We start from the raw sequence: 14,341 nt of genomic DNA, 5'->3' as shown, positions 1-14,341 counted from the left end.
AGTAGTTAAATACAGTCATTATTAAGATTTGGGAAAATTCATAGAGGGTGCATAAAAAAGCAAGCTGTTTTGGGTGATCTAAGGAACTAATTTTTCATGGTTTGAACTTTGATTGAAATGACAAGAGGAGCTGGACTATTTCAGATGGAATAGTCAAGGAGTTAGCTGTGACTTTGGGGGAACAAAGTATGTGGAAGTGGAGGACAATTTAGTCAACACAGCCAGTTCAATAAAAAGAGAAGAGGCAAGATGAGTTGAAATGATGCTGCTGGGAAGAAGATTAATGACCTCACTACTGATGCAAGTCAATGACCAAAGTATTAAATCCCAACTACCAACAACTGCATAGATAAACACAAAAACCTGCTGCTACCACAACACTCTCTCACAAATCCTACAGCTTACACACCCAGCTATTCGCATGGCAGGCATATCATACAGTTACATATCTTTCAAAACACTCATCCTTAGATAACAAACTATCACCAACTACATCAGTAGAGTAAATTAGTTCTGCCCAAACATGTTATAATTTTCCTTGTCTGCAGAGTGGTATTATATTACTGTATTCAAAATTATTTGAGTTTCTTCCAGAACCTCGTGAGTTTTGTAAGGCGGTCAACAATGTTTTAACTGGTTCAGTGGCAAGCTCTTCATAACTGTACTGTAGATGAATCTGGGCAAAGCCCAGCTGGTTTGTTAGGTTTTCACCCTTTAACTTCTTAAGTACTATCTTATAAATGTTACTTTAATTATTCAGCGTTATTTTGGAACATACAGCACAGTACGGGCCTTTCAGCCCACAATGTTTGCGGATCCTTAAACCCTGCCTCCCACATAACCCCGTACCTTAAGTTCCTCCATATACCTGTCTAGTCATCTCTTAAATTTCACTAGTGTATCTGCCTCCACCACTGACTCAGGCAGTGCATTCCACGCACCAAACGCTCTCTGAGTAAAAAAAAAACCTTCCTCTAGTATCCCCCTTGAACTTCCCACCCCTTACCTTAAAGCCATGTCCTCTTGTATTGAGCAGTGGTGCCCTGGGGAAGAGGCACTGGCTGTCCACTCTATCTATTCCTCTTAATATCTTGTATACCTCTATCATGTCTCCTCTCATCATCCTCCTCTCAAGTTTAACTTTTGTTTCCCTGATCTCTATGACATTTAGTTTATTGTACTCAAGGCAAGAAGGTGGTTAATGCCTCGGCCATTTCTTTCATTCCTTATTATTTTTCATGCCTTTGCTCCTAAAGGATTATGCATTTACTTATTCTCCTTTTTACATGGCTCTAAAAGCACCTACAGTATTTTTCTCTACTTCTGACCTGTATTCTGTATAATCTGTCCTTTTTAATCAATTTTGATCATTTTTTGCTATCTTCAAGAAACACTCAAGTCTTTACATTTGATACTGTTACACAAATGTGGTACCATGAAAATCCAATAATCAGGCACCCTACAGTTTGTGCTGGTGTTGCACTGCCATATTTTCCAGACTATTGGATGGCATTGATTTCTTCCCCCCCCACCCCCCAATTTGTTTCTATTAACACAAACATTAACTTTCATTGTTAGGTGCAGACAATAATTGCTCCCATGTAGTTTTCAGTTTTCAAAGAAATGTACATTCATTGAGAATTTTGAAATATTTATTTTAATGTTTGTTGATTATCTGCAGATAAACATTGTGATTCTAATTTTGCAATACTTTGTCAATTCCATGTAGCATCTGCTTAAGTAATTGGCTTTATTTAAGTTCAGACTTCCAGTGTCAGATAGGCCTGCGCCTTTTTCGGACTATGAATACAAACTTGTGTTTATCATATGCTCATTTTTCTTTCCTAGAGGTTGCTTATAAACTAAATATCATTACACAAATTAAGGTCCAAAATAACCTGTTCTCACATTAGAAAAAAACATAGAGAACCTATCGCACAATACAGGCCCTTTGGCCCACAAAGCTGTGCTGGACATGTCTTTATCTGAGAAATTACTAGGATTACCCATAGACTTCTATTTTTCTAAGCTCCATGTACCTATCCAAGGAGTCTCTTAAAAGACCCTGCGTTTAATAAAAGAAAAACAACTTGCCCCTGACATCCCCTCTGTACTTACATCCAAGCACCTTAAAACTGTGCCCTCTCGTGATAGCCATTTCAGCCCTGGGAAAAAGCCTCTGACTGTCTACACGATCAATGCCTCTCATCATCTTATACACCTCCATCAGGTCACCTCTCATTCTCTGTTGCTCCAAGGAGAAAAGGCTAAGTTCACTCAACCTATTTTCATAAGGCATGTTCCCCAATCCAGGCAACATCCTTGTAAATCTCCTTTGCACCCTTTCTATAGTTTCTGCATCCTTCCTGTAGTGAGGTGACCAGAACTGAGCACAGTACTCCAAGTGGGGTTTGACCAGGGTCCAATATAGCTGCAACATTACCTCTCAGCTCCTAAATTTAATCCCATGATTGATGAAGGCCAATGCACTGTATGCCTTCTTAACCACAGAGTTAACCTGCACAGCTGCTTTGAGTGTACTATGGAGTCAGACTCCAAGGTCTCTCTGATCCTCCATTCTGCCAAGTGTCTTACCTAATACTATATTCTGCCATCATATTCGACCTACCAAAATGAACACCTCACACTTATTTGGGTTGAACTCTATCTGCCACTTCTCAGCCCAGTTTTGTATCCTATCAATGTCCCGCTGTAACCTCGGACAACCTTCCACACTATCCACAACACCCCCAACCTTTGTGTCATTGGCAAATTTACTAACCAATCCCTCCACTTCCTCATCCAGGTCATTTATAAAAATCATGAAGAGTAGGGGCCCCAGAACAGATCTCTGAGGCACACCGCTGGTCACTGACCTCCTTGCAGAATATGACCTGTCTACAACCACTCTTTGCCTTCTGTGGGCAAGCTAGTTCTGGATCCACAAAGCAATGTCCCCTTGGATCCCATGCCTCCTTACTTTCTCAATAAGACTTGCATGGGGTACCTTATCAAATGCTTGCTGAAGTCCATATATACTACATCTACTGCAGTAGTCACATCCTCAAAAATTTAAACACATTGGTTACATAGGATTTCGCTCCAGAAAATGTCCTGGATAATTTTTGTGAACTTGGCACAATCAGTACTTCTGCCAGTTTGATTTATGGTTATAGAGTTGCAAAGCGTAGAAGTGCTGTAAAACTCTATAAATGAGGCCTATCTTGTTGAGGTTGACCATCACATCCATTATTGAAACCTGACGTTTTTGATCTGAGGTTCTTCAGAAGTCAAGAGTGAGGCATAAAACTTGTTGTTCACAGCCGTTTTTATTCAGTGCTAAAAGAACAAAGGAATGGGGAAAGTGGGATAATGAGGATCATGAGCCTAGCAATGAGACAAAGAGACTAATCCAAAGTGGTTTGGTCCTGTTATGCCAGATTGTTGATAACTGTAAATTCCATTTCAAATCCCATTGCTTAATTAACCAATATTGTTGCCTTTTTTCAAGTAATGCGAATGCCACCACCACAAAGATGAATTGCCTCCAGAAAGAGGTAATTGCAAACATTAAAAACACACTGAACAATCGCTGAACAATTTTGTAATTACATAAAAATACAAACAAGCATAAGAAAGTTCAACTAGAAGGGAAATAAGTTATACAATCCAATCCGACACCGTCTGTACTAATTCCATATCATTCTATGCCCCACACATTCCAGTAATATCAAGGTGCCTATTAAAAGTTACATTATCAGCTTAGACCAATCATAACACACAACTTTACTGTTTAATAGCAATTTCAGCACTTGATATAAAATGAATTTGAAGAAGCTTTGTATATGATCACTAAATCCATGAAGGATCTCTGTATCTTGGTACATTTACTTGTTTAAATTACATTAATTACCTTGCAGCTGTCGAAACTAATGGGTTTTGAATTACCTGTTCTCCTGAATGATAAGAAAATGCTAGTGTAGACCCTTTAAAGATACCTGTCAATGTTTTTTATTGTTTCAAAGATTTAATGTCAGGTAAATGTATACAATATACATCCTGAAATTCATTTTCTTCACAACCATCCATAGAAACAGACGAATGCCCCAAAGAATGAATAATAGTTAAATGTTAGAACCCCAAAGCCCCCCCCAGCTTTCTCCACCCATGCACAAACAGCAGCAAGGCAACAGCACCCCCCACCAGCCATAGAAGCATCGGCACTCCCCACTGAGTACTTAAGTATGCAGCAAAGCATCAATAAAGACATAGACTTGTAGTACCCCAAGACTACTCGTTCACTGGTATTTCAACATACCACAGGCTCTGTCTCCCTAATAAGGGAAAAAGAGGTGTTCCTGTTTCACAGCGTGAGGGGAGACATAACAAACAACTCACTGATTTACAATGTTAAAAGTCCGTTGCATCACTTCTTCCGAGCTCTGTGCCCAAAGAACTCAGGTCTGGGCACACGGCCAGCTCGCTGCTTTTGATCTTCCATTTCCCACGACACACCAGTTTCCTGCAGAGGCACCGACCTCAAGTCCGCCCGCCTCCAGAGCCACGAAATCCCGGAACCCTGACTGCGCGCTAGTCTTCTAGGCCACGTCCTCGCTATATTGAATAGCGGCTAGTCATGAGACCCCGAGAGTGGATCCCATTCCCACAAAGAACTGAAGTCAGCATGTAACTCCTGTGTCAGGGTGTTCAAAAGAACCCTGAAAGGGAAAAATAGAGATATCAAAGATAGAAATAGAGCTGTTTCTGAAGATGCAAGCAAAGAAGTCGCCGTTAGGCGCCATCATCTCCAAAGCTCCATCCCTATCTATATAATACTGTTATTATTTATTCACTTAAGTAACACTATTAACCATACATAGCTGCCTTCTGAGTTTGGGAAAATATTAGACTTCACCAATATGGGTGATTCTTGAGCCACATTGTGGTAAGAATAGCAGGTAGTTTTTCATCTGAAGGATATTAGCAAGACGGGTTGGCTGTTTTAAACAGTTGGCAGTGATTCAATGGCAGTTTTCACTAGTGGGCCTGAGCCCAAAGTCAGTAAATTTTCCCACCAGGCCATGTAAGATGTAAAGAAAATTGGGTCAGAAAAGATGTGGAATCAGAATCAGCTTTAATATTACTGGCATATGTTGTGAAATTTGTTGTTATACAACAAGTGTATAGATTGGGTTGGAATTAAGAATGATTGGAGTTTGACTTCAAGTTCCAGGAGGCATGTTGATTTGGACTTATAAAACATGCCTGAGATGTTTTGTCATAAAAAAGCTTTGTTTTCTGTTAAAAGTAACAGTTTTTTAAATGCCTCTGACATTCATAAATATTTTTAATAATGCATTAAAATTGATGTAAGTTATTGGATCATCTGGAAAAAATAGTTAGTTAAAAATCAAAACATATAAAATAACTTTCCAAACATTGAAGTAAAATAAGTTTTTTTAAAAAAAATGATCTACAGAATGTGGAAGACAATAATTCCCCATTGAAATGAATGGTGTCTTAGGTACTATCTGAAATGTTACCGGACACTTTCAAGGACTCTTCATCTCACATTCTCAACATTTAGTGCTTATTTATTTATTGTTGCTATTTTGGTTTTTTCTTTTTGTATTTGCACAGTTTGTTGCCTTGCAAATTGGTCAATTGTCTATCTTGTATATGTTTATCATTCATTTCATTCTGTTTCTTTGTATTTACTGTGAATACCTGCAAGAAAATGAATCCCAGGGTAGTATATGTGATATTTATGTACTTCAATAACAAATTTACTTTGAATAAGATTTGGTTGACCATTTTCTCAGCACAATTCTTGGGGAATCCCAGCAAGATCACGTTCTGTTACTGCACTTATTTCTATGGATAAATTCCAGCAAATCCTTTGGAACATTAGGCCATGACCAGCAAGAGTTGACCTAGTCATGTGATGAAATAGGTTATATATTTATATACTGTAAGGTACTAACATGTTATGTGATTTTATAGAAGGATATAATTTAAAGTACAAAGTAAATTTATTATCATATTACATATAAGTCACCATATTACAACCCTGAGATTCATTTTCTTATGAGCATACTCAAAAAAAAATCCAATGACCATAATAGAATCAATGAAAGACTGCATCAACAGGGCGTTCAACCAATGTGCAAAAGATGACAAACTGTGCAAGTACAAAAAGAAAGAAGAAAAGAAAATAATAACTCAGCAATAAATATCGAGAACCTGCGATGAACAGTCCTTGACAGTCATAGGTTGTGGGAATAGTTCAGTGAGGAGGCACATGAAGGTGAGCGAAGTTATCCCCTCTGGTTCAAGAGCCTTATCATTGAGGGGTAAAAACTGTTCCTGAAGCTGGTGATGTGAGTTCTGAGGCTTCTATACTACCTTCCTGATTGCAGCAGCAAGAAAAGAGCATGACATGCATGGTGGGGTTCACTGAAGATGGATGCTGTGACAATACTCCATGTAAATGTGCTGAACGGTGGAGAGACTTTATCTGTGATGGACTGGGCCAAATCCACTGCATATTGTCGGATTTTCTGTTGGAGGGCACTGGTGTTTCCATACCTTGCTATGACGCAACCAGTCAATATCCTCTCCACCACACATTTATATTAGTTTGACAAAGTTTTCGATGCCATGCTGAAACTTTACAGACTCCTAAGGATGTGGAGGTGTTGCTGTGATTTCTTTATAATTACACTTGCTGCATGTGCTGTGCCCAGGACAGGTCCTCTGAAATGATAACACCGAGAAATTTAAAGTTGCTGACCCTCCCCACCCCTGATTCTCCAGTGCGAATTGGCTGATTGACCTCTGGTTTCTTTCTCCATATGCCAGTAATCAACTCTTTGGTGATGCTGACATTGAATGAGAGGTGGTTGTTATCACTCACCACTCAGCCAGATTTTCAATCTCCCTCCTATATGCTGATTCATCCCCATCTTTAATTCAGCCTAAGATAGTGCTGTCATCAGCAAACTTAAATAAGGCATTCGAGCCATGCTTAGCCACACAGTCGTAAGTGTAAACTGATGAGAGTGGAGGACAAAGCACACAGTCTTGTGGAGCTGTGCTGCTGGAGATTGTGGAGGAGACGTTGTTGCTGATCTGACCTGACTGGGGTTTGCAAGTGAGGAAATCGAAGATCTAATTGCACAAGGAAGTGTCTGAGTCCAAGGTCCTGAAGCTTAATGGGTAGTTTTGAGGGGACAATAGTATTCAGTGCCAAGCTGTAATCTATAAGGAGCATCATGATGTTCTAATTTTAAATCATGAAGTATATGTTGTATGTTACAGAATGATTGGAAGTGACTTATCTGATTCCTCATCCTTTTAGGAATACAGCCAGTAGTACATCATCATTGCAGTTAATTGGGTATAAACCCAAACCCAGATTGTCATAAATTTGCAGAGATAACTGACGATAATCATCCTTGACTATTCTATCACATAGTTTCACAATAAATAATATCCAAACGTAAATCTTGGAGTCAAAGTGCCAGATACGCCACTCATAAACTTGCACTTTCTGAATTTGGCATTCTTTGGAACTGCAACAGATCTGGACTTCCATGATCACTAATGCCATCCTAAATCTTAAGGATCATGCTCTTTCAAAATGTTCCCCCTGCCTCAGGTTGTACTACCTGTAGAGAGTTAGAATAATTGTAGAGGGTCATAAGCTGATCAAAGTAATCCATGCACAAATCTTTAATGAGTCTATTCTTAATCCATATTTCAAGCCTACTGTTGTTTGTTTGATTGGAGGATTTCTAGGACTGTTTGAATTAGGTTTATTAGTGAAGCAGTAAGGAAGAAGAAACCCAACAGAAACAGATTCTTTTTGTAATCCTTGGCCTTTAAGCTTTGCTTTCCCAAATCTAGTTTTTTGTGTTAATCTCTTCCCTCTTGTATGGACATATTAGAAGAATATTTAAACTATTAGGAACAAATTATAATTTTTATATTTTTATTTGCTTTAGTAATTAAGGAGAAACATGGTTGTGGTGCTCATCCATGCTTGAATAATGGAAAATGTGTTTTAAGGCCAGAGACTTCACTTGGATATGTGTGCATTTGCTCCCCTGGATATTCTGGAGACTTCTGTCAATGTGCTGCAAGTAAGTAGTACAATTTTTTAACATCATGGCTTCTAGTTTACGTTATTATAAGTGTACGCATGTTTAAATGTAAATATTTTAATCCTTGAAATAGACGTTTACACTTAAATGCTGAAAAATTCCTCTGCTTCTCTTTGCAGGTACAAATAAATCTGCATCATCGGCTTTGACTACTGGATGTATTGTGATACTGCTTCTCCTCATTGCACTAGGTTACTTGATTTACTTGCATTTTTTCAGGGACCGGTAAGAAGTTTCATCATGACCTCAATTTATCTTAGAGCAATAGAAGTGGTCAGAAGTGCCCTGACCAAGATATTAAAATTTTTCTTTAACATTGTAGGAAACATTGTCCCTCAGATGAAAAACCAACAATGGATCAACAACCACATTCAAGAATGCCACCCAGAGTGCATAAACCGAGAGTTTTCAGACCCAAGGATCGAGAATCACCTACACAAAATGTTCGTAGCCAGCTTTCCAATTGTCTTCAATTGCATTAACTTCTGCTGAAGTATATTTGTGTAATTAACAGTCAGTAAGCTCTCTTTTAATCCTTAAGTTTTTATTTTGGATGTGAATGAAATACTTCCCTTTAAGACAGGGTTAATTTAAGCATTTGGAAAATTAATGCTCTGATCATTTGGTGAAAGATAAATGCAATTAATCCTCTTCACACAAGCCCAATATAGTAGTTCAATCTTGCAACAGAGGTCATCCCAGTGAGTCAGAAATTTTAAATGGTCTCAGCAGGATACCAGAATACTTTTATCAAGCCTTAACTGTTCATGTTACGCTTTGATTGTTCACCTTTGGGCAAACAGTTTTTGCTCCACCCATCAGAAGTACAGTATTATACAAGAACAGTGCTTTCAGATGAAATAGCTATCAAGCCAAACATGTATTCGAATTCTATTTACAGAGCCAACATAATTCTGTTATCAAGATCGCTGGATTATTTCAACAACTCATTTTTGTACCAGATACATCTTCTGCTTCTGCAGTAAGATTTGAATTTAAATCTTTTTTTATTTTGTCCCATAAAACATTACATCATGAGGAGACAAGAGAATGATTTTGCCCTTAATTTAGAAATTCAATAGATAACCTTGGTGCTGCTTTAAGAGCCAGAATGTTGATAAAATATTCATTTAAAAAGGTTGAGATCAGTCAAAGATATGTAGGATAAATGTTATTTATTTGATGGATATTTTTGAAAAATTAACATTGAGTTTTATTGAGATTTTTACAAAGTTTGACATGGATTTTCGCTATATGTTTGACAAGGGTGGATGAGGGTATGATGAATTAAAACATTCTAGTTTTATATAATGTAAAATATTACTTTGTAAATATAATCTTTAAATATTTGTTGGAAGAATGAAGTTCTGCACCTGGATCAAAGAAAATACAATGAAATCTAATACACTCGGCAGAGTTGGCACAGTGAAATTAAAATGTTTCATTCTTGACATCATTCAGCCAGGCCATTTTCTTCTGGGGATCAAAGGAAAGGATTCTCTGTCTGTGAAATTGGTTGTCCTGATTAAGGAGGATTTTTCTGTTTAATGAGCAAAGTGTTGCCTCCTATCCTTCCTTAGCAATTGCTGCTGCTCTGCCCAGCCTCAGTCCTCTTCTTGATTTTCACCAGAACAAGTGGGCTCCTAGAAATATACCAATGATCAACCAGTGACTTTGTCCTGACAAGATGGGGAAGAACTGTAATATTATGCACCTTTTAAGTGAGCATTAGAAGGCTTTTTAAGTGGTGCTTTAATAAGTCTCCAAACTGTAGTATCTAGCATGGACATAACTCCTTTATCAGGCATTACCTCACACTGTGCGCGAATTAAACAACTGCTTTTCCTGAAGATCCCATCTTGATTCCCTCAGCAGGTAATTGCAACTGACCGTAAAGCTTGAAATTGCTCTCAGAGTTATTATCCTTAAAACTTCAACATCTCGAAGAAGAGCCTTGTACATTAATGTTATGTAATCAATTTTATTATGCAGATTTAACTAGGTGCCACTTGCGTGAATCCACTGTTATCTTCTGAAATTGTATAAATGTGGCATTGGACAGGAGAAGGATTGGAGACAACACTCTGCTCAATGCAAATGGAAAAGCCCTCCTCTTGTGGACCTCCTTTATTAGGCCCACCAGTACAGGCAGTGTATCCTTTCCCTTGATCCCTGATCCAGCTAACAACATGCCATCATATGCCATTTAAGGCACTCTGGGTATGAGCCCCAGGTGGAATAAGGAAAATGTGCCTTTGGACTCTCCTTTAACTGGTGGTAATGCCATAAGAGGGCCAGCTGGTGATGTAGTAACATCCGTACCAGTCTTTGAGGTGAGTGGCCCCACTTTGAATCTTGCCGGTTCTTTGCATGCTTTCTATCTGTGTGGAGCTGAGCATCGAGTTAGCAACTTGGCGTCGTAAAAAATGGACAAGTGCTAAGGAAGCAGCGAGGGTTACCACTGATGCCCCACAAGGCACAGGGAGGAACAACAACAATGCTATAACAATGTTACAGCATTGTCAGCAGAAGCAGTCTTGAAGGCCATCCTTATGCAAACAAAACCAATGAATTTCTTCTCAATTGCAGCCATGGGTTTAACAATAATTAGTTTTCTTAGTAAAAATGCAAATAACTAGATTTAACTGTGTTGGGCACATAATTCCTTACTTCTAATAGCAAAGTGTTCAATTCATCTACATACAATGAAACAGGCTCATTTTGTCCTTATTGAAATTGCAGGATATGTGTTAACCAGATTTTCTTTTGGTACCTTTGATTTTTAATTGTTAATATTCTGTTTTACCTGTGGTACTTAAGGATTTATTTCTGCAATTTTTTTCAGTGCTTCAATAAAAATCAAGATTAACATGTGCTGTTCTTCATTTGCACTTTTCTGTGTTAATACTTCCATATCTTTTGAGCCATCTACCTTTATTTTGAAGGGTACCTGGCTTACTTGCTTCATAGAGTTAGTATTAATCTTATGATATCCAGTTTTGTTTGGCCAGCTAAAATTTGAGTGAAGGGCTTAACTCTGCCCAATGGGCTCTGTCAGATAGCAATTATAAATACTCATCTCAAGTCAGCAGAGTATTCTTTATGCAAGAGAACGACAATATCATTGTTTAGTACATGGCACAAGGAAGCGATTTATTCAGTGATAGTAGAATAAGAAATTGAAAGAGGAATAGACCATCTGGTCCATTGAGCCTAATCCACTATTCAATAATATCATGTCTGATCTGGCCTTCCACTCAGCTCCACCTTCCTGACTTTTCCCCATAACCATTAATTCCCCAACAAAGCAAAACATATATTTTACTGGGTCTTAAATGTATTTAATGAGATAGCCTCTATTCTGGACAGAGAGTTCCACAGATTCACTACTCTGGGGAAAATTAGTTCTTTCTTACCTCTGTCTTAAACCTGCTCCCCCAAAACTGAAGATATGACACCTAGTTCTAGTTTCACATATCAATGGAAACAACTTTCCTGTCTCTATCTTATCTATCATTTTCATAATTTTATATGTTTCTATATAATCCTCGCTCATTCTTCTGAATTCCAGCAGTTTTAGTCCCAGATAACTTGATCTCTACTCATAGGCTAACTCCAGATTTCAGAATGAACCTGGTTAATCTCTGCACTACCTCCAAAGCTAATACCGTATATTTTTAATTAACCAATCCGCTATTCATGCTAATGCATTACCCCTAACTACGCACATCCTTGTCTTATGAACATGTCTTCTATGTGACATCTTATCAAACACCAGCTGGAAATTCAAGTGTACAACATCTACCTGTTGCCTTCTATCCACTGAGCTCATTATGTTGTGTGGGAATCCAGGACAAGAGGGCACAGCCTCAGAATATATGGATATCCCTTTAAAACTGACAAATTTATTTTGCCAGAGGATGGTGAATCTGTGGAATTCAATATCACAGACAGCTGTGGAGACCAAGTAATCGAGTGTATTGAAAACTGAGGTTGATAGATTCTTGATTAGTAAGGTCATCAAAGGTTGCAGAGGAAAGGCAGGACAATGGAGTTGAGAAGAATAACAAATCAGCTCTGATAGAATGGCACAGCAGACTCAATGGCCAAATAGCCTAATTCTGTCCCGAGGTCTTATGATTTATTCTCAAAACACTTGTTATTTTGTCAAACAGGACCTGCCTTTCCTGAATCCATGCTTCATTTGCCTGATGGAACCTTTTTATCCAGAAGTTTTGCTATTTCTTTCATAATATTAGCTTAGAGCATTTACTCAACTACAGATGTTTAGCTAACTGGCCTATCGTTATCTAACTTCTGCCTACATTCTTTTTTAAATGTAATATTTGCTGCCTTCCAATCTGCCAGGACTTGCCCAGAATCCAGAGAATTTTGGTAAATTATCTTCTATAACTTCTGCCATTTCTTTCAGTTCTAGGGATTCCATCTGGACCAGGGACCAGCACCTTTAGGCCCAGCTCCTTAGTGATAACTGTATCAAGGTCCTTACCACCTATCACATTTATAACATCTATGTACATTTGGCATGTCAGAAGCTATCTTTACTGTGAAGACTGAAACAAGATAATCGTTCAAATTCTCAGCCTTTTCGGCATTAACAAATATACTTCAGCCACCATGTCCATGCTGGTCTTCTCTTTGAAGGGATTTGTGTTCACGTTAACCTCCCTTGTCTGCTTTATATAATAAAAACTTTTACAATCTGTTATATTTTTGTTAGTGTACTTTCAAAATATATCTTCCCTTTATTGCTTTCTTAGTGGTTCTTTTTAAAATTTTCCCAATCTTCCAGTTTTCCACTACTCTTAGCAACTTTCATGAGCTTTCAGTTTGATGCCTTCCTTTATTTCACCTGGTTATCCAAGGAATGGCTCTTCCTACCCTTAAATGTCCTTGCTTCTAATGAGAATATACATTTGTTGAACACTGAAAACTCACTTGGAAAGACTTCAGTCTTAACAGAAAATCCTCCTTCATCCCATTGTAGTCTCCCTTGTAAAGGTAAAATGCACTGGTTTTAGATTGAACTATTGATATTGATATTGTAATTGATATTCAGTTTATACTGTGATCACTCTTTCCAAAAGGATCCCGAAGTAAGAGATTGTTAATTTTACTTGCCTCGTTGCACAGGACAAGATCTATGAGAGTCCAAAGGGTCTTTTTTAGTTTTCAAACTCTGTGCATTTCATGAAGTGTTACTATACAGAAATGGACTCTTCAGCCCACATGCCCATGCTGGTCATTAGACCAATCTGTACCAACTCTTTACTGGTACTTGGCTTGTAGCCTTCTGTGCTTTGGTGACTGAAATACTCATCCAGATACTTAAACCAAAAACTTAAATATTGTGAAAATACCTTTCTCCACCACCCACTCAAGTTGTGCATTCTAGATTCCAATCACTCTCTGGCTGATAGAAATTCTTCATGAGATCTCCAGTGAACCTCTTACCCTTGCACCCAAAACTTAAGTCCTTTGCTTATTGACACTTCTGCTATCGGATAAAAATTTCTGTTAATTATTCACCCAACCTGCAAGCATCTTCCACTCCAAGGAAAACAAACCCAGCCCATACAATCTTCCCTCATAACTGCAACTTTATATCCCAGACAACATCCTGATGTATCCTCTCTGCACCCTTTCCAGTGCAATCACTGGGCAAACAGAACTGCATGCAATACTTCAGCCCAACCAATGCTTTACAAAGTTGTACTATGATCCCCATGCTTATATGCTATGCCCTGCTTAATGAAGGGAAGACATTTTTAAGCCTTCACCATCTATCTACTTATGCTGCACAAATAAGTAAGGGGATAGATAGGCAGGGGCCATGGTCCCTCTGTTCTTTGTTTCCTCATATCCCATGATTAATTGTGTACTGCATGTTCTAATCAGACTTGCCAAAATGCACCATCTTGCACTTCAATTCCTTTCTAGTGTTTATTTAGTTTACACACAAATGTATCTATTTTAAGTCTTAACTATAAAAGATAGCATTTTCTACTCTATCAACATACACAAAATGTTGCTGGAACACAGCAGACCAGGCAGCATCTATAGGAAGAAGCACTGTCGACGTTTCGGGCCAAGACCCTTCGTCAGGACTAACTGAAAGGGGAGATAGTAAGAGATCTGAAAGTCGAAGGGGGAGG

At 38.3% G+C, this 14,341-nt stretch overlaps 1 protein-coding gene across 2 annotated transcripts in view; it reads left to right on the top strand.

The window, feature by feature from the left end:
* Positions 1-14,341, top strand: part of LOC132401913 (uncharacterized) — a 52,143-nt gene that overhangs the window by 21,798 nt on the left and 16,004 nt on the right. For both annotated transcript variants that reach the window (XM_059984259.1, XM_059984258.1), the window contains exons 4-6: positions 8,007-8,144; positions 8,285-8,390; positions 8,488-8,608. In XM_059984259.1, the coding sequence (XP_059840242.1) occupies positions 8,007-8,144; positions 8,285-8,390; positions 8,488-8,608 (365 nt within the window). The remainder of the gene's footprint in view (positions 1-8,006; positions 8,145-8,284; positions 8,391-8,487; positions 8,609-14,341) is intronic.

Source organism: Hypanus sabinus, chromosome 11, assembly GCF_030144855.1.
Source record: "Hypanus sabinus isolate sHypSab1 chromosome 11, sHypSab1.hap1, whole genome shotgun sequence".
NCBI lineage: Eukaryota > Metazoa > Chordata > Chondrichthyes > Myliobatiformes > Dasyatidae > Hypanus > Hypanus sabinus.
Note: the sequence above shows the minus strand (reverse complement) of the source record. Positions and strands in the feature narration are given on the sequence as shown.